This window comes from Drosophila yakuba, chromosome 2R, assembly GCF_016746365.2.
Source record: "Drosophila yakuba strain Tai18E2 chromosome 2R, Prin_Dyak_Tai18E2_2.1, whole genome shotgun sequence".
Lineage (NCBI taxonomy): Eukaryota > Metazoa > Arthropoda > Insecta > Diptera > Drosophilidae > Drosophila > Drosophila yakuba.
The window spans coordinates 16,341,131-16,361,806 of NC_052528.2; the positions used below are offsets into that span (position 1 = coordinate 16,341,131).

At 41.1% G+C, this 20,676-nt stretch overlaps 2 protein-coding genes across 22 annotated transcripts in view; one reads left to right on the forward strand and one right to left on the reverse strand.

Annotated features, from left to right (window-relative positions):
* LOC6530918 (heterogeneous nuclear ribonucleoprotein L) overlaps positions 1-20,676 on the forward strand; it is a 108,568-nt gene that overhangs the window by 17,823 nt on the left and 70,069 nt on the right. For 19 of the 21 annotated variants that reach the window (XM_039372662.2, XM_043206941.1, XM_039372659.2 and 16 more), the window contains exon 3: positions 10,002-10,139. The exons of the other annotated variants lie outside the window; for them this stretch is intronic. In XM_039372662.2, the coding sequence (XP_039228596.1) occupies positions 10,002-10,139 (138 nt within the window). The remainder of the gene's footprint in view (positions 1-10,001; positions 10,140-20,676) is intronic. 21 annotated transcript variants of the gene reach the window in all.
* On the reverse strand, positions 14,231-17,303 carry LOC6530919 (tubulin polyglutamylase ttll6). The gene is made up of 5 exons (XM_002091727.4): positions 16,488-17,303; positions 16,277-16,430; positions 15,323-16,216; positions 14,526-15,269; positions 14,231-14,466 (listed from the first exon to the last, which is right to left on the reverse strand). The coding sequence occupies exons 1-5, from the start codon at positions 17,162-17,164 to the stop codon at positions 14,359-14,361; spliced, it is 2,577 nt and encodes an 858-aa protein (XP_002091763.1). The 5' UTR covers positions 17,165-17,303; the 3' UTR covers positions 14,231-14,358.

A 20,676-nucleotide genomic window follows, 5' to 3' on the forward strand; every position in this document is an offset into this window, starting at 1 on the left:
AGCCATATTTTTGCTGCTCCCTCACATTTAATAATATATGCTGCAAGTGCAGAAAAAATTGGCAATTCGATGGTTTAAAAAAATGTTATTTATGCGCAGCTTTTTTTTGTAGAGCTCTTTGCTGCGGGTGCCCATACTTTTTTATTTTCCGACACTTGTAATTTATTATTGAAACGATTTCATTTAAAACGTAATAAAGTTATTAATGCCCATACGAATCGAAAGTTCCGTCTGTCTTACATAGTTGTCATCAATATTAATATCTCGCTCTAAATGGTTTTAAATGAATTGTTAATCAAAATATCTCAGTGATTAACTAGTGCCTTGCTTGACAAGGACCGTTTAATTTTTAATTAATTTTCCGTATATTATTATTTATAAATATGCCATATGTATGCCGTTTATCAATGGCAACTGCTCAATAGTAAATATTAAAATGTACTAATTGCATTATGTTCTCTCTTTATCTCTCTTTGTAGGTAAGTTACTGATAGCTCCTACCACTTTGACAATAATTTATGGTATGTGGTTTTAAAACAATTTACTCGATTGACTTGCTTTGCTTTAATGCGCTTTGATTGGCTTCCCAATCAATGGTTATCATAGATTAGAAAGTGCAATCGAGATTTTAGTGTGTGGAATGAATCGTTTGCAACTAGTGCAGCTGAGAGAGTTAATGGCAGCTGGAAACAATCGCTGCCGTTGATAATCAAATCACAGTTGGCCAACTGGCCATAATGGACTATATCGTTGGCCCCGTTTTTTTGTTGTTTTATTATATGTGGGATATATATCGCGTTATTGATAGCAACGCTCGGCCAGCCATGGCGAACTCGAGTGTCGAGTGCCTCTGCGCCATATAAGCCAGATAAAAAGATACAATACTTCAATTTCATTTATTTATGTAGCGCACTTTGCATTGTTGGAATAACAGCGCATCAGAATGAGCGACAGTTCGTTCACACCAAACACGCATTGGGAGACAACAAAAAATTCCACTTTCCTCGCTGCTTTGCGCTTTTTTTTTATCGTGAAATATTTAAATGGTTCTCTGGCACATTTCGCTACTGATAGCACATTTCAACAGCAAGCCGGCTAAAAAAAACAAGGCAAACACCTAAGAAAACAATGGGAATGGGAATGGGACTGGCAAACAGAACGGATCACCTACAGGAAAAACATCTCGAAAATACACAAAAGTGAGCTAAGCGAGTGCAAGGTGACAGAGAAAGTCGATTAAATTCATTTTATATTTGACTGCATTTAAACGAACACTTTTTATTGCAAAGATAAGATACTGGAGTTTATTGAGCTGTAAATTATTTTAAAGTAGTTTTATTCCAATTGAATTCGTTAAAGTTGCAAGTGTGCAGATAAAGTATGCAATTTGGGCATTAAATAGGATAAAAATTTGTAGACAATGGCTAAAGCTGCATAACTTTAAACATTAATAAATCTATCTTATAAATCAAACAATGGGTATAGGGCAGTGGGAAAAAAGTAACGCCCAAGCGAAACTGAAAACGCCTAAGAAAGCCAACAACAATAAAGTGAAATGTGTTTAAATATTGATAAAAAACAATAAGAATAACAGCGACACAAGCTGGAAAAACGCTGTTGCACACAAAGAAAACGGAGTGAAAAGAACAACAATTCGGCTAGCCACATGTGTTAATTTGCGCTCACAGGTGAAAATGGGTGGCACTGGGTGGTGGCGGTGGCCTTTCAGTGGGTGTTGCGGGTGTTTCTTTGGGTGGGGCGCTCTGTTTTGTCAGCCAGGCGGACAGACAGACAGACGGACAGATAGACAGAGGGGCAGAGGGACAGACCAGGGGGCAAACTTTGGCAAGCTGCTGACAAATATTTAATGCCTGTCGAGTTGAGCACACGGTGTTCGGTTTGCTTAGATCCGCTCGATTCAGTTTCAGTGGGTCAGGTGCAAAGTGGTGCAGTGGGTGGGTAAGTGGTTGGCTAGTGTGATTCAGCGGGGCACCGTGGGTATGTGTTGTGTATGCACAAACAGCACTTGTTTCGCTTTTATTTCCCTATTTGATGATTAACACATTTACAGTAGCCGTTGTCGTTCGCATTAGCTGGTGTTTATAAAGAAATTAGGTGCTTTAAAGGTGCGAGTTTGGAGATGTAAATGTATTTTAATAGTTACTTTTCAAGTTTGAAATTTGCTCTAAGAGTAAAGTAGCATAGTAAATAAACTGGCACTTTAAATAATATCATAAAAATAATTTGAATACTATCATTAATTTAACTTGAATTAACTGGTATTTCTGAAACATAGTTAATGGTGAAAACTTTTAAGAAGAAATTGAGAGTTATGTAGAGTTGGTTTGTTTTATAAAAGTTTCTCTATGTGCAACTAAAAATTTGTTGACCTGAAATATAAATACCTTAACTCTCAGCTCTCAGTTTTATTTTATTTATTGGTCTCAGGGAAATGGGTAATGAGGTGGCTCCTTGGACGAACGATGCGGCTCGTTAATTTAGTGGCCGCCAGCGAAGATAAAGATTCCGCGGCCAAAGTAAACATTTGAATATAGAGCCAGCAAATTGCTCCATCTCCCTTTTTTGGCCATCCCCCACACTCCCCCACAATCCCACACCCAAATTCATTTTGGGATTAGGAGGCGTGGTCGCCCTCCTGGCGAGTGGAGTTCACGCCGCTTTGTTTGCCTAGTCGTCGTCGCAGGTGGTGTTCACGATGATTATGACCGTGGTGTTTGCTCGGAAAAAGTTTGGTAAATGAAATTTTTATCGCACTGCAATTGCTGCGAGCTCTTTTTGGCCATAAATTTGGCCGCCAACTACATGAAGTTATTTTTGGGGATTATTCGGGAAGTGTGCGTAAAGTGTGGTGCTTACCACTTCAAGTGGGGAGCTTAAGAAAACACGGTAATTCGTCTAAAATCCGCTTCAAGTGCAAATAAAATGGGTGTATATTGTTAGTCACAGTTCCGTATGAGAGTGGCTAACTACGGATTTGTCTACTGTAGTTTAATATTGGAATAAATATAAATGGATTGCCCAATTGAATGGAAATGATTGAGTTATTTTCAGTTCCCAATTAGCTGCGGTCCATATAAATGCGAATTTTCCGAAGAGCTTATTAACTGCTCATTAAGTAAATGATAAATGCTCGTGTTAAATTGGCCAGACACTTATTTCGTTTTGGCGAATGGCAGCGAATATAGATTTTTGGCATTTGGCCTAGAACTGATATTATACGGCTCCCCGTCATGCACGCTGTAAAATAGATCAAAAGCGAAAACGTTGCAAAACCCAGAATTTGCACTGGAAAAATAAGAAAATAATTGAAGTATATTATTATTAAATATATATGTATGGCCAAGGTCTATACGAAAACGTATGTAGGTCGGCACGTGCCCATGTTTTATGTAAGTTTCATTTTTTGCGTTGAGAAAAATACGCTTTTCACCCACTCGAGGTGGATTCGATTACGCATCAAGCTGATTAGTTTTGCTTTGTCGGCGCTTCCCGGCCGGCCAATTGTCAAGTTAGAAAAATAGCGCAAATATTTCAGTCATTGACGTAGTCCAATGGTCTAAATGAAACTGGCAAAAAATAAAAATAAGGGGAGAAAATTGAACCGAAAATGCCGTTGAAATCTGTCGAATGCCGCAGACAGACACACTTGCAAGAATCGAAACACCTCGTCGCACAATGAGGAAAATTTCAATTGTGCACGCCCAGCAGTGAGGAATGTCTACCCAATTTCACAGCACCACCGCACCATTCGCACCACCCAAACCACCCGCACCACCATTGCCACTCGATGATGCTCTTTTGTCCATCTACATCATTCCACATGACAGTCGGAGATTGCGTGAAAATCTCTGAGATTTGTTGACATTTCTGCTTACATTTAATTCAATTGCCCGGTTGTGTGTGGTGTACCAAAAATAAATATAAATTAATCTTATGCTCATGCTCATGCATGTACGATTTACTGTGTGTTTCTACGCAATTGAAATTAGTTTTACTAAATTTAATTTAATTAAAAGCCCAGCCCCAATAAAAAGGTTGGCCGCATTCTCAGCCCATTTCCTACAATGTGCTCTTTGGCAATCAATTTCTGCCGCAATAGAAATTTATTTTCCTGCCACGTACCCCCAGTCCGTTACCTTGCATGTATTTTTATGCGCATTTAAAAGCATTTTCCATAAATAAAAAAATTATGAAAAAAAAGGAAAAGAAGAGCAACCGACAAATGTATAGACGAAACGAAACCCCAAACAGACGAATTAGTGAAGATTTTCACATGAAAAGCGGCGCGTAAATTGCGCGCAGACCACAAGAAGTTGCGAAGGAGGCAGGCGGCAGGCAGCAGTCGAAAGGGGGAAATGAAAATGAAAATTGTTTTATGTTTGAAGCGCCCAAAAGATTTTTCCACATAAATTACATGCACACGGCCGAAGAGGCAGCAGTAGCAGACTGTTGTCATAAGTGATCAACGCGGTCAGACCTCAGACCCAAGTCAGTCCATCCGCCCATCCACCCATCCATCCATCCATCTATACATCTATACATCTATACATCTGTACCTCAGTCCCTCTGTCCATATGAGTATCTCTAGTTTGTTGCTATATCCACTGGCACGTCAAGTGAACTGACATTAAAATGACGAAAACGCAAATCAACAGCAAACAACAAACAGCGGCAGCAAGAACTTTCCGCCTTCGGCAGAGTTTGTTGAAAAGATGGATGGATTTATGGCTCATTTTGTTGTATTCCTTCCTTCGTTCCTTCAGTTTTCGTCTATTTTTTTTTTTTTTTGCAGCTTGGGTGTCTGGCCCGTCAATAGTTTGTCTTCGGGAAAATGCCCGAGATGTTTGAAGAGGTTAGGGCTTTTCCATGTCGTAATTAAGTCAATTTTCTATTGGGTAAACATTGAAATGAAAAATAAATGGGAAAACTAGATAAGAAATCGATTAGGTAAGCACTGTGTTTATAAGTACTTTCATACTTTTAGAGAGCTTTATTTCGCAGCTATAAAAGCATTCATTTTTTTAAAGAATTTTTGGAAAGGTATTTTTTACTACAATTATATTTCATTTTTCAAATTTGAGTGTTTGTATTGTGTTTAATTTAGTTCAGAAAATATTATCTTAATAGACCACACTTTTCCACATTGGCCTTAATCTCTTCATGTGGCCCAGTGCTCGCACTGTTTCTAATTGAAAATCATTAGAAAGCAAAGTACATGCAATTTACTTTGCTCATATTGTTCGTTGTACACGTCAGCTGAAAAAAAAGTCGTGGGGGGAGAGAAAACTACAAGCACATCAGTACGGAAAACTCAAACGCCGAACTAATGACAATTTTCAATGCTCCACGTGCTCCTCAACCGGCCCCGCCCCCAACCACAGTGCCCCCATCCCCAACTAACACACGCTGTGACTAATGAGCGTTCCTAACTGAGATAAGAGATCTGGCCAAATGGCCGAATGCCTGAATACACAGAGAATTGAGAACCGAACCGAGCTGAAATGTACTGAACGGAATAGAGCAATTGGCATTTGTTACCAAGAGATTTTCAAAACAAATCAGATACAGATACAAAACATAGAAATCTGTTTACCGCGTACTTATGTCATTCATGAGAATGTATCTCTGACGTTTGCGGCCTCAGAATTTCGAGGTGCTGCTGTTTCTGCTGCCGATATTGATGATGATGATGATGATGATGATGATGACGCCGATGAGCAATGCCAATAGCATGCGATACACGCTATATATTATATAGTTTAAAAGGTTTGTCTTTGCCAAAATGATTGATTGCCGCCCAAGTAGCGGAGGTCGTTGAATAATGTATCTCGCAGATACAAATGCAGTGCGGTGACCAGACTGTTTATAATTTACACATTGTTTCATTATTCGTATCGTTTCGTTTCGTTCAGCATTCTGTGTAAATCCATTTCACTTGGACTGTGCTGTGCTGTGTACTATTTCCTTCTCTCGATCATTTTTGATGTTGGACCAGACCACTTGACTTGGACTTTTGATGTTTTTACTTTTGGCCTGGTCTAAAACAAAAACCGCGGATCTCTGGCACTCGCTCTTGTCGCTCACTGATCTGCAGCATTTAATTTCATTGTGGTTGTTGTGGCTGCTGTTTTAATTAAATTTCGCAACGCAAACGTTAAAGAAAACATTTTGTAAATTGCATTTTATGTGCAATTTTCGTTCGACATTTGCAGCGGGTCTTCGTCTAGGCGTTCGCAAACAAAAAAAAAAAAAAAAAAAGAAAAAGAAAAAGAAAAAGAGGAAAAACCTAAAGAGGTGGATCTTCAGGGGGTTGGAAAACCGCCGGGAGTGCGCCCGTCTGCAGAATACAGTGCATCTAATTGCGAGTAACAAATGCCGCCTCATGTTGCTGTCGCCAGACATTTTCCTCCGCTTTTCCGTTTTCTTTTTCTTTTGCCTTTCCCTTCCATTTTTTTTTTTTGGCACCAAGGCGGGGACGACGATGCACAGACGATGAAGCTGCCTCAGTCTCCCAGAAATGAAGGACACCAGCATATGGATGCCGGCTAGAGAGATGAGATGGACAGTTCTGGGGCTGCTTGGGGAGGAAGTTGATTAGCTACCTGGGACATTGGACAGCAGCAAATGAGCTGAGCAAATGCTGCAAATGGATCATCTTGTCCAATTTCGAATGAGAGGGCATCATGTGGGTTTTTATGTGAATCTGTTTTTATGCGTTTTTAATACCAGACAAACCAATAATTTCTCAAAGATAAGCAGTACGTAATATAAGGAAATGCTGTGGTTTCTGTTGTTAATGTATTCGTTACGGTTTCAGTTTTAAATGAAATCAGTTGCGGTTACTCCTATGTTAGGAGTTTTTCCTCCTGTTTAGATAATCTCTTATTTTTAACCAAAAAAGGAGCAGAGAATTCTAGCTAACTGTGTATTCCACTAACTAACTAACTTCATGAGGAGCAATGCAAACTGACAGCTATCCAGGATAAATAGAATCCTATTAGTCTCCGCTTTACTTCTGCTGTGATAGGTATCTTGATCAATTTGTAGCACTTGCTCTGCACAAATTAAGCTTTGCACATTTTATTCTGAGGAATCCTTGTGAGGACAGTTTGGCAACCAGCAGTGCATACTTCAATTGTTTGTCTGCCGGATTGTCATTCTCCTTTTGATGGTGTGTCTGCCTGAATCGGGCTATATTTCTTTCTATTTTTACTACCTCGATTCTTTATCTGAGATTCTGCAGTTCATTGCGATTGCGACTCAACCCAGCGGCAATTTCTTCATCTTCATCTTCATGACGGCGACACATCGTTTTCCTTCTCCCTCTCTGATTTTAGATGTTTTTTTTTTTCTTCTTGTCATTTTGGGTTTTCTTTTTCGTGGATTTCTTGGCAAACGCATTTATATTGTGCACTTGTATCTGTATCTATGTATCTGCTGGGATATCTGTTGGCTGTTGGATGGGTGAGGCTGCACTTTATAGCGACAGCGACCGCTTGATCGACTGAGTGCAAATTTCTCGAAGCAAAATTTATTTGTGATTTGCAATTCGCAATTTGCATGGACCGGCCGACGTAGTGAAATTTTGTGGGTAATTCATCTTCATTTCGTTGCGGTTCGAGCTGAAATGCGTTGCGGTATGCAGCCACGACACTGCCTCTCCTGCCGGCTATTTTCAATTCGTCCGCTGCTGTGCTAAAAATGTTTCAAATGTTTTTAACCAAAAATAAACCGAATTTAAAACAGAACCCAAAAAATAAAGCCCAAGATAATGCCTCTGCCAAGAGGCGCATGCAAATTGTGCAGTTGCTCTGAAGTTGGCTTTATGCAATTAAAACCAATTTCTCAATAAACAGACCATCTATCTATCTATCTATCTATCTATCTATCTATCTATCTTGCTAGCTATCCAGCCATCCGTCCATCAATCATTTTAGTATCGCCTTCCGTTGTTTTTATGAAATTTAATCAACAGTTTCAAATTCTGTGAGATTGTTTCCAGTCTGGTGGGGATGGATACTAAAAAAAATTCAAGGAAAATTGGAGAGCAGTAAAAAAAAGAAACGAAAAGAAAAGAAAAATGTTGATGGTGTATTATTATTAAAGGAAAATTTGACAGAAAACAAATGTTTCCTCCTGCGCTGGCATGCCGCTTAGCTCTTTGTTTTCTTTACTTTTCCTCGGATTTTCACACAAATCGCTTTGTATGCGTCAAAGTTGTTGAAATTTGAATTAACCCTTAGCAGAGGCAAGGACGTTGTGGCAGGAAGCTGTCTGTTGGTATTGGATTACACACTCCCGATAATGAAACTGCCGCCGATGATCAATTGATGCTGCGGGAAATCATTAATATTTCCATGAATTTATGTATTTATTTAAATGGCATATGGAAAGAAAACCCGAGGTATTTCTAGTGTTTTGCTTTTGTAAACGCATGAATTCGTTATTCTAGTCAATTGCAAATGGAAACCTCGGGTCAGCAGTTATCTTTGAGTTCAACATTTGACTTAATGTCTACATATATTTGTTTATAATACGTATACGCGTACACAACTTGCATAAGCATCTAAAAATACGTCACAAAGGCGAGCCATTAACCTAATTGCAAAAGTCAGGCAATGGAAACAAAGGCCTCAGGTAGCAACAGGCGGCACCGCAGTATAAATAAAAATAAAAACAAAATAGGGTTAAGTGCGAGAATCCACTCCTTTAATTTCCCGCAAAATGCATTGGCGAAACGTTTAAAGTGCGCCAAGCCAGCCAGCAAATGAAATAATTGCAGACACTGAATCGGAACTACGGTAAAAGTTAATTAACTTTAATAGTAATTAGTAACTGCTGGCTGGCCGACAACGACACACTGGCATGTTCAACTTTTCTGGGCTAAGGAGGCAAGGAAGGAAAGGCAAGAAAATGAGAAAATGTTGCAAAAGTTGGGATAACGTCAAGGTGTTGCTGCCAAGATTGTAGATGGAAAAGCCATGTAATGATTTGAAATTAACCAAGTTCTACCAGCCAAACTAAGTACCGAGTTAATTAGTGCGGGCATCAACGGCATTTTTTGGTGTCAAGACCAAGTGGCCCACAACACCTGTCCGTCCGCTTGGGGTGGTAAATATTTGAAATATTTAAATTCACGGCACTTGTCGCCGTGGCTGATTGACAGTCGAACGTGACGTGAACATGGTTCACCTAAATTCCGTAATTTATTTAGAAGCAAATCAGCAAAAACCGAAAACAAAACGGATATTATGTTAGCAATGACTGCAAATCCTGCTGCTATTGCTGTTGCCTTTTCCTCAATTTGAAACACTGCGCATTCAACATATCGCCATGACAGCATCAATTAACGTGGAAAAGCAAACTTTGCGTTGACTTCAGTGTCTGCACTCAGCTAAACGCAAATGTGTTTTTGCATTGGCTTAAATTATGCCATTTGTGCAGAAAATCAATTCGTTCGGTTTTACATAATAGCGATCGGTCGAATGTCGAATGATGCAGATAAATGGCTTTAAAACATTTAAATAAATTTATTTAACTAAAGGTAATTTCAAATATGACGATGAAAAATAACTGGTTTCACTTAATGGGGTAAATAAAGAGTTAGTTCTCCTAATTTCATTCAACGTGAGCTTTAATTGTGCCTATGATTGTTTTTATATTGTCAGCACCTTGTTGGCTTTCGTATTCTTAAACAAAGTCCATTGCTGAGCTAGCTTATATGAAGTTTATAGCAAAAATTGAAATATTACAGTCTTAGGATATTTCCAAGTCAACGTAAGCTGAGTACAAAACAATCTCTAGAAAAATTTGAATTTGGGCAAACTTCTCCAGTGCTATAAGAATACTAAAACAACAGTTCAGACCACAGAAAGGGCAGGCTTATTTACTATATATTTATAAATCTCTTGTTGTACTCTTCGTCACCACAAAGCCCGATACTTATTCGTATATGTGTGTTTATGTACATATTTTTACAGTCCACACAACAACAGAACCAGCAGCAAGCACTTATGAACAAGTCAAATGACGACCTACGGAGAAAGCGTCCAGAGACTACACGGCCAAATCACATTCTACTCTTCACCATCATAAATCCCTTCTATCCCATCACAGTTGTAAGTACACACAGCAAATATATATCTGTATTTTACTCTTTCTCTCTCTGCAGCCTCTACTCCCAAAACATACATTATATTATACGACGATATTATCCTAACATATCCTCAGGCTACTTAGTATGGCGAGAGCAGATCTCGTCTACCGCACATATATATTTCATTTATTTTTATTTATTCTTTTTTTATTTATTTTTTTTGGCAAGAAATCGCTGCAAATAAAATGAAATCCATTGCAATTTGTTGTGTAGCAGTTGGAAAACTTGTCACACAGTCGAGTGGAGTTTTCAGGCATGTGTGTGTGGTGTGTGCGATGTGTGTGGTGTGTGGTGGGGATAGAAAAGCACTTTTTTGCCACACTGTCGCCTCTGGCCCTGAATGTTATTGTAGCCGTAGCCTAGGCTCCACACGAGTGTTGATTGCATCTGGCTTTGTGGCATGTCTGGTCTGTTTGGTCTTATCATCACATTTGATACATTTTAGCTACAAAATGGCCAGAAAGTGTGAGTGTCCTTAAACGGGGCAACAACAAGTGGTGAGCGCAGATGGGTCGGGATTTGGATGAGTCTTTAGATCAAGTGCATTGTTAGACGAACATAACAACCTGCAACGTCAACAGCAACAGCAACAATTATAAGAGGAGAGAAAAACAACACAATGGCCGGACAAAAAGCTTAAAAAAATCATAAAGTACTTAAGTGTGCGAAACATGCTCACATCCACAAAGCAAACGCATGGACAAGACACAGAAACTAGGACTCGAGATCTCTTTACTCTGGTAGCGTTTGAAATTCAAGCTTGGAAAATCTCTACCGAAAGTAGTTTTTGGCCAGTCTGTTCATAGCAATTTTAAAAAAATTTTCCAAAAATAGCTGCTTATCAAAGAAATATCATTTGTGATATATTTGCACAACATTACTGAGCTTCAAAAAGTTATTTTCATTCGAAATCCCCTTTTGGTAAGTGAAAATGAGTTGCATAAAGCAAAGTCACTGCATTTGAATGTGGATCAAGAGGGTTTTCGCTTAGACCCCTTTTCCAGCCCCAGTGGTGTCCTATATCCTGGCTATATAGGGTAGCCACTACTACACAACTACATCCAAACAATATCTAGACATGCACACTGGCACAGTTTATTGTCTTTTTAGCAACGGCAACAACATTTGGCGGCGCAGCAGTGCAACAAAAGCCAAAGAAAATAAAAATGCGGAAATGCTCCACTCCTTTTTGCCATGGCTCCTTTCGTCCTGCAAAGTGGGAAAGCCGTGTGTGTGCCGAGGCAATTGTATTTTCCAACACTTGAGCCGAGTGCGAGTGTAGTGGAACATAAAATCCTGTGAAGTGGAAAACATGCAGCATAAAAACAGCAAAACTGAAAATTATTTTGGGCCAGCAGCGTTGCATGATGTTAAATGTTTGTGTGTGAGTGTGTGTGTCGACGGTTTGTGCGTGTGGATAAAGCCAGAAAGCCCAGACATGTTAATTCGCATCCGACAAAATGGCTGCCTCTGTTGCCTGGTGCAGCAGGATTTTCCGACCATCCCACCGTCTGTGCGTCCGACTGAATGACTTTTCGCAACTCCCATTGTCGTAAGGTCCGACTGACTGGATTTATATTCCCATTCGTATTCAGCACTGCGCTGCAATTTTTTTCCAACGGAAATAAATCTTTCCGTTGACTTAAGTCATCGCCATTGAGAGCGGCGTGTTGGTTCAGGAATTAAGCAATTCTCTTTACAATTCTCCGCCTTTCTGCCGCGTTATGGGACACAAATTAAAAGCTTCTGGCTGTTTGTATAGTATCTTTTACATGCAGTCGCTTATTGAGCCGCATTCCCGTATTAATGAAGCTGCAAATCGGCTTAAAAGCATCTCCTGTGTCATAAGAAGTATGATTTAAGCATATCAGCAAACAGAATGACTTTCAGGCGCTGAGATCACGTGATAAATTGGTATTGCGGCATAGTTGGCACTGAGATTAAAGATGTAAAATACTATATGACTATGTAAATAATACAGAGTGTATTTAAATCATTATTGAAGCAAACATTTACTAGAGATCATAAAGCACTTTTCTAGGCAATTTAAAAATGCATTTATATGTGCCCCTCTGACAAATGCAATTTTCCCCCGTCCACCTTAACACTTCAAAAGAAGCATGGCAAAAAAGAAAACTGTTTCCGGGAAAACTTTCGGGAAAACTTGGGCTGGGCACGTTCGTCGGCGAGGAACGCTCCATCACACGCTTCAACTAGCTTTGGCTTAACTAATCGCAAACTAAACGACCTCTAATAGCATCCGGAACTTCTGTCAACAATGCAGACTCCCACTGCCACTCCCATATTTTCCGAGCGCCCCCTCCTCCATTTCCACACATGCCGCAACGAAACGAAAAGTAAAGTGAGCTACGAGTCAAAAGTTTTCCAGAGCTATGCCGCCCGGCTCGTTTCCGCAGTAAAAGAGAGAAGTTCGGTAAGGGTATGCCGCTTACTCGCATGGAACAAAAAGCTTTCGGGATAAGATTAAAAACTTTTTAATAAGAAGACACTAAAAGCATCAAAGGAAATTTGCTTCTGCACACTCACTCACTCACAAACACACACACACACTCCGAACATATTTGTGTGTGCAGGCAAAGTGGCCAACAAAAATTGCAGAGTCGGGGCAAAAACCAGATGATAGATGAATGATAAAGTTAGGCAGCACCAAACACTCGCCAACAAAAGGCTGCTAGATGTTAAAGTTGAAGAGTTGCTGGAAAAGAGAAAAGAAAAAAAAAAATAACGGAAAAAACTGAAAAACTGCAATAAAAATTGCAGCGACGACGGGTATTAGCTGACACCATCGCAGGGCCAACAATGTTCAATAATGTATTAGCATGGAGGCCAGAAGGCGTTGCAGCCACAATGCAAATGCAACCGACCCCAGGAGTGCAGGAGCAGCAGGCATATGTAAAACCCTCTTTTGAAGCGGCTTATCAGAACGCTGTTCGACTTTGTTGGCAAGCTAAAAAAAAATAGCAAAAAATCAGTGGAAAAAATAAGGCAAAATGCAGCAGCAGTCAGCCATAAGCTAAAGCCCAGGAATGTGTAACGGCAGCTGCAGCTTTTGCAATATGTGACACATGCAGGAGGAGCAGGAGGAGCTGGCGGAGCACCAGCATCCAGCAGACCATAATGCGTAGCCTGGCAAAAGCCAACGAGTTAGGTGGGCGGAACGGGTGTTCCATTGCACCGAAGGACATGCGGTGACGGCAAAAGCCGAAGCTGTAGCCCAACTTAAAGCCAAAGCCATAGACCTAAACCAAACCCAACTCAAACCAACACAACCCAACCGAACCAAACCAGAGCCAATCCGGACCCTGGAAAGCCAAGCCCTGCGCGTCCTTACGAGGCTCACCAGGCGGAGGGCACGGCGAGATGGATAAGGATGAAAAAGGGAAAAAGTCGTGGAAAAGTCAGGGAAAGAGGAAAACGGAAGGGGGAGCCTCGTGGCAACTGAGGTTTTCAATAATGCACGTTATACGGCTCCCATGCCGCGTATTGTATTGCATTTTGTTTATGCATGCGCCCATCAAAGATGGCAAAGATGCTTGCCAAATGGAAGTACAGTGAAAGAGAGTAGAAAGTGCACTGCGGAAAAAATCTACAGCATTCTTATGCATCCTGCATACGAAAATACTTGAGAATACCAAAGTTACTCAGGACATTCATGTGGTTAACTCTGATTTTATAAGAAATTTTAATAGACTTTGATTCAAAATCTATTATTTTTCACAAAGCGTTTTGCAGCAAATTTTTCTCAGTGTCGAAAGGAAGACAGATAGGGCTCTTTGCGGTATTTCCTTTCTGCTTTGCAATACAAGTTTGACAAATCGATGAGGTGCTTCTCCGTACTACCCAACCATTTCCATATTCAGCACCCACTGCCATTTTTTTATGTACTTCTTTTATGTTCGCCGCGGCTCGCGACACAAAATCTCTCATAAAGTTGTCTTTATGGAAATATGCAAAACAATAGATTACGATGTGTGAGGCCTTTTGAACTTTGATTGCTTCCCCCTTGTCAGAGAACAAAAAAAAATGTGGTTCTTTGAGTGAGATTTCATCTTTAATTTCAACACCTACAAAGTGGCGGTATAAAACAATGCTTGCAAAGACAATTCACAGTGAGCGAAAACACATACAAAATGCCCAAAAATCCAGAGGTAAACATTGATCTATCGCGAACTTGCTTCCTCATTATTGAGTATTTGATAGAGTAGATCCGGAAAGCACTTGATATCGTTCTTGGTTAGATGCCCGTTTTCGTACATTTTTGAGAAGATCTTTGAGTGATGGTTTACAAATTAATATCAACTGCCAACTTTTACTTTTCCTTACTTACCAATTCCCTGAGTCCTGTTTCCTTTAACTGATTGCCTCTTTCCTTTCGCCAGTCGAGCAGTTGGTTAGTTTCCACTTCGCTGATGTTGCCTGCTGTCCAGTTTGCACATGCTTCTGCTTTTGTGGCAGGTGCTAGCTCCACCTTGGACTTTGTAATCTGGCTGTGGTTGCTTTCCCGGAGTGTTTTCTTTCGCAGCATATGTTGTTTTCCCCTTATTTTAGCCTTCTTTTTTAAGCTGGTCTTGCTTTTCTCGGTGATCTTGCTTATAGAGCCTGGGGATGCACTTTGACCCGTAAACCTGCCACCTTCAAGGCGTTGTTTTTTGGCGTGCTCCTCCAAAAATTTCGCATCCCGCTGGGCTTCCAGTTCGAGCATTCGCTGTTGACGAGCCCGCTGGCTAAGATTGCGTTGCTGTTTGCGGCGATGGGCTTTGGTGATGCTGCTGCTGCGTTTGGGTGAACACTGGCGGCGTTTTTCCCGGCGGACACTCTGCCAAATGCCCAAACGCTCCTTGGCGCAGGTGGGCGCCAGCAGTTGCTCCTTTTGGCGCTGAATTTCGCGGGCTATCAGAGCGCGATGTTTTTTCGCATTTGCCTCGGCCTCCTCGCGGCGGCGTCGCGACTGCAGGATCACAGGACTCACCTGTTCCGCTTGCACCTTATCACCTGGCCAACGCACTTGTTTGCCTATGCGATTCTGTGCCTGCTGCTGCTGAATCAGATCCTGCTGGTGCTTTTGCATTGCCTACAAAATAAAGATAGATATCTGAAGATTATAGTTATTAAATATCATTCTACCTGGTGATTCAGCTCCTCGCGTCTCCTACTTGCACGTGTATCTGCGAACATGGGCTGCTTATTCTGCTCGTAAAACTTGCAATAGTAGTTGACCTTGGCGGAATCTCGTGGCGGCATTATACGCCGATAGTTGCCCAGATGGCTCTCCTCCCAGGCGATCTGTTGGGTTAACGCTCCAATGGAGCAGGCTTGCCGCACATCGTGGCCACCAGCTTCCCGTATTGGTGACGAGTAACCCGGCATTTGGGCAGCAGCCTTCTTATTGTAGATATTCCTCAGTAGTCTAGCTCTGTGTTCAGTTCGATCGTCACGAATAATCTGTTCTTTATCCACCAATGCAGTGCTGAGCATATTGAGAGTATCTCGAATCAATGGCCGCTTCACTTCCATGTCCACCGACTCGTCAGCACTCAAACTAGGCGTGTGATTGACTTCCAGAATGTATGGCTTTAACTTCCAGTCGACCAGTATATCGAAGCCGAGCAACTGAAAGCTGGCCTGTATCTTATCGTGCTTTGGAAAGCACACATTGTAATTATGCTTTAGCGTTGGCCAAGCACTAATCAGCGTCTTGATGATCGCATCATCCACACTGGCCCAGAACTCGGCCACATCGTAGTTGTGATCCAATAGCCACTTATTGAAGGCACTTAGTTTGCGTTTGGAACCCGCTTCCGGTCCATTGCCCACCATGTACTGCGAGTTCCGGCGATTCAGGCAGTAGTTGGTCAGGTGCATGAACACATTGTGGCTATTTCCTATCGTTGGTGGCACATACTTCTGGGTGGCAAAGCGGGCCAGGCCCTCGTTGTACACAAAAATACGCAGTGGATCCACGGAGGTGACAAGTGTATACACTCGCAGGTCAAACTTGTAGCCATCTATTAGTAGTGGCTAAAATTGGGAAATCATATAGATCATATAAATCGTTAAGTCCACATGCTTCACACTTACCCGCTCGATGTACGTTTGGCAAATGAGCTTTTCCCGCTTGCCGACAGTGCGAAGATCGGTGGTTATCCAAATGCCGCGTCCTTGACCCGCAGAATATGGCTTCAGGATAAAAGTGCGCTTGTGTTTGCTCGCATAAATGGCTACATCGTAGGCACTGGCAGAAAAAATAATATTTGTTATATTAGCTAAAATAATAAGAAATGAAACTCACTCGGTTGGCATTAACCAGGTTTTGGGGAATATGCGATAGTCGCCGGGAAACATTTTGAGCATGCGATTCAGATTCCTGGACAGCAGATCCTTGCGACATATCTCCACCATGCCTGGAAAATGGTTAATCTGCTGAAAGCGTTTCATGTTACGCAGCAGATCATGATGGGGCGTCGAGTCCGACCATTGGATGTTCCACAGCCTATGCTCGGGCACGTGCTGAAACCCCATGTTTCTGGTAACCTTGGCCACCAATTGGAATCGGGTGTGCTCCACGCATACACTCAGTCGGAGGCCACGAATGCTGGGCACTATGTCGGTGCCATTCACGTGAAACTGCATCGGTGGCTCTTTAATGATGTCATAGCAAATGGAGTCCAATTGGGAGGCGGTCAGCAATGGTTTATCCTTCGGCTGTTGCGTATTATCCTGCGTAACAACCATGATGGTGTCCTCGTTACCGCCGCCACCGCGTCGTCGCCATGTCGGCTGGTTATTTTCCCGGCCCGATCGCCGTTTGCCACGTGCCTTATTCGACAGGACGTAAACACTTTCCCGATTGTAGACTCCTTGCTTTTGGCCATCTTTGTCGGGGGGCAGGGATTTCTGGGCATTAAAAAATCGCGTATACGGATTAGGCTCGTAGTTAGCGGGCCTGGGCGATTTCTTAGAAGGCATCTGGTGATAGTGGTGGTGGTCTTTTGGACTTTTCGCAGTGCTTTTCTCTTCAATTTGTCATCAAAAAATCCGGATGTGATTGGGTACATTGAATTTTGACACTATATTATTTGTACGACGTGTTGAACTAGGGTGGAATAAAAAACACTTGAAAACTATTTTTTTCAAATGCCCATCTCATCTTGCAACCTTAGAACGCCCACCAGCCCACCATCCAGCAGCCCAGCACCACAAGGCAAGGTCAAGTGCTCGGCGGTTGACACTTGAGATGTGAGCCACTCAATTACCAAAGTCAGTGCCGCGAGTGAAACTTGTGCCATGTGGTTGGCCAAAACACCTTGCGACAACCGAATCGAATCAGTGCGCACACCTGGCTGTTCCCACCTTCCATCTCCCACCATCCATTTCCCTCCGCTTTTGCGTATTAATTTCCATGTGAGGTGCGTGGGGTGGGGCTCATTAACCGCAGTTTTATCAGGCTTTAGCTTTAGCCTCATGTGGTTATTAGTTCAGGCAGTCAATGTCACGAGGAAAAGTACGAGTACATGGGAAAAAAGATGGTGGCCCATCAGCAATAGCAGTTACATAGCGACAGATGTAAATGTCAGCTCGTCATCCGCTCGGTTAACTTTGGGGGCAGAACAACAAGAGGGCGTGGCGTGATTATGTGGATGGGTCACCTGCGCAGTGGTAACCTCAGCTTACGCACTGTCATCTCTGGTGTTACAACACAGTGAAAAAATGCATGAATATTTGAATACATTCTTAATATATCTTAAAATCATATATAAATACTTTAATATGTAAATAAATAGAGAAGAAACATATGAAATATTTTTTCAGATAATAACCCCAGAAGCTTAAACCATAAGAGCTGAAAAATCACATTTTTATAAGAGGATCAAAATGTTTATTTGTATTCACCCGAAATTCTCAGGATAAACTGAATCTGCAGTCCAAATAAATGCCTTAGTTGAGTGGTTGATTAAATCCCATTGGGTGAAAAAACCATTATAAGTTTCAGTTAACAATTGCTCAGTCCCAAAGTTTAATCGGTGTGCTTTTGTTTAGTTTTTTTTCCCTCTTGTGTGTTTGAATTAAGTGACACAAACAATTGCCGAAGCCTGTGCCTCATTTTGCACATGTGTTGTTTTGGGTTTCGGCATTTCGGCAACGACCCGTGTAATTTGTCAAGTTTATTTGGTTGAGCAACGCTTTTGGGCCGGCTCCTATCTATCTGCCAGCTTTCCTCTAATTGGCTGTCCAAGTTGTTTGGCTGGTGCTTTATTTGTTATTTGTTTTTGTTGCACTGCTAATTATGCGCCCGCTTTGTCGCTCGAGATTGTCAACAAAAAACAAGCAGGAAAAGCGTGTTTGAAACTTTTCTGCATTTCAAATATTAATGATAGTGCACGAACCACCAACAATGGGCGCGGAATGATAACGAGGGGTGCACTTTTTTGTTGACAGAACAGGAGCGTTGATAAGCGCGAGAGAAATGAACGGAAAATGGTGATTAATGTTGTTTTTACTCACGGAAAAGTGGTTAACCGAAAGAGTTCGTTGAAAAATAATGTAAATTTTTGGTTTTAAAAAATATAAATGCACCTATTCCATTTGACTTTTCCGGCTTAAGTGGCTGCAAACGTATTTACAGTGAGTTATTACACATCAATAAATCTCACCTGTGTGTTTTTTCACCTCTTATATGCAAAATGCAATAAATTATTGCGTCTGATTGAATATTTCACACTTTTATATTTGACAGAGCTCATAATAATACCAAATGTTATTTATTTTTTTCCTCTGTTCAATTATTAATTGGCATCCTTTCTCTCGTCGTCCGCTGTTTTTTAAATCAGCTGCAGGAAGGACGTGAGCGTAAAGCCACGCGAAATGAGTGTAAAATCAGGGGACGACAAACTATATTAAAAATTTAAAGGTGTTCTCATACACGCACTTCATTTGCAGCTGCAAGCGCGGCAAGAATTACAACAAAAAATAAGGAAAAAAAAGAAAATGGCATAAAAACAGCAGCCCGAGAGCATGATAATAAAAAATTAAACAAAAGGAAAATAAGGAAAGCAAGCCAGGGGAAAAGTGCGGAGTTGGGCGCAGTGAAAATGGTTCATAAACTCGCCAGGCAGATGATGATGAAACCCGAAAGCCGGGGTATAAATTACAATGTGTGAGAATGTTTATATGGGGGCGGGTACACATACACATACATACGTATGCGTACTACTTTTAACAAATCCCTTTATTTTTATGGAGCCACACACACATTGCACATCGCCTAAGCGCGCATTAAAAATTAATCTTTTAATTACAGCCTGGTTGGTTGGCTGGCTCATCGTCATCTCCACTGCAACAATGAGTTGCGGACTATTAATTTCGAGTTCAGCGGCTATATTTTATTTTCGCATTTGCATTTACGTCTTGAGTCCTTGAGACTAGAATAATGACGAAATCATAATCTCTTCATGGTTTAGAATTGTCTTTCTAAATAATGTTAGTCACGCCTTAAATCTCCTAGGCACTTTTCATTGTTCGAGTTCGTGTCCCGCGCAGCTGAGGAAAAAGTTCCGAGAGCTCCAAAACTCCAGCATATTTTGCAGCTTACCAACTTTTCCTATTGGCAAACTGCGAATTTTAATTGCTTTAATTGACCCCAGGAAAGAAATGCCACAACTTGCCACATAAACTCAATGGCTAGAAGAGAAGCGAACCCAGGACTCAAATATCTTTCTCGCACACTTGAATTCAATTTACACTTTGTGGCATTAACATTTTTGGGGATTTTAATGCCTAAACTTTTGCAGGGACTAAAATTTGTGTTAAAAGCTTTTGCACTGCCAAAGTTTTAAATGTGAAAATGAACGTTTATGGCTAGAACTAAATCCGTTTTAATAGTATCAAAAAATTCAGAGCACTAAGCAACTAAGCTATGATTTAGTAATTTAAATTTAAGAGTCAAAGTGCGCCAAATCACATTTATCACTTTAGTCTGTGCGCATTTGGGATTCCCTAGGATTAGATGCAGCAAACGTGATTAACATCGCAGAGAGTGATACAAATATGCCGTTGTCATTGGGAATTCCACGTTTGATTTATATATTCAGGTCATACAGAATTTCTATGCATACTATGCTTTATTTTTGTGAGCTCCGAATCCCCGTAATTATGCATGAATCGTGAAATCAACTGCATTGGGGCGTTTGCCTGAGTTTTTGGAATAGTACGAATGTGGAACTATGGAACTGAGTGCTGGAAACGCATGAATGAATGCTCCCAACAATGTATGCGCATAAATTTGAGCACTTCACCCAGCAAGACGCAATGAAAATGTTGAAATGTTAAAATGCTCGCACGTACTGCAAAAAAAGTTATTTGTAATGCAAAACAAAACGAAATCAACGGCACAACAAAAAACAAAAAACAAATATAGGAACGCGGCCAGTGAAACAACAAACTAAATACAAACAAAAAACGAAAAACGCAATCCTAGTAGC

Excerpts from the sequence above, each read along its gene's own strand:
- LOC6530919 (XM_002091727.4), bottom strand. The coding sequence starts at position 17,164 with ATGCCTTCTAAGAAATCGCCCAGGCCCGCTAACTACGAGCCTAATCCG. Across the intron at positions 16,431-16,487 it reads ACCTGGTTAATGCCAACCGA|TGCCTACGATGTAGCCATTT; the intron begins GTGAGTTTCATT and ends TTTTTCTGCCAG. Across the intron at positions 14,467-14,525 it reads AAACAGGACTCAGGGAATTG|ATCTTCTCAAAAATGTACGA; the intron begins GTAAGTAAGGAA and ends CATCACTCAAAG.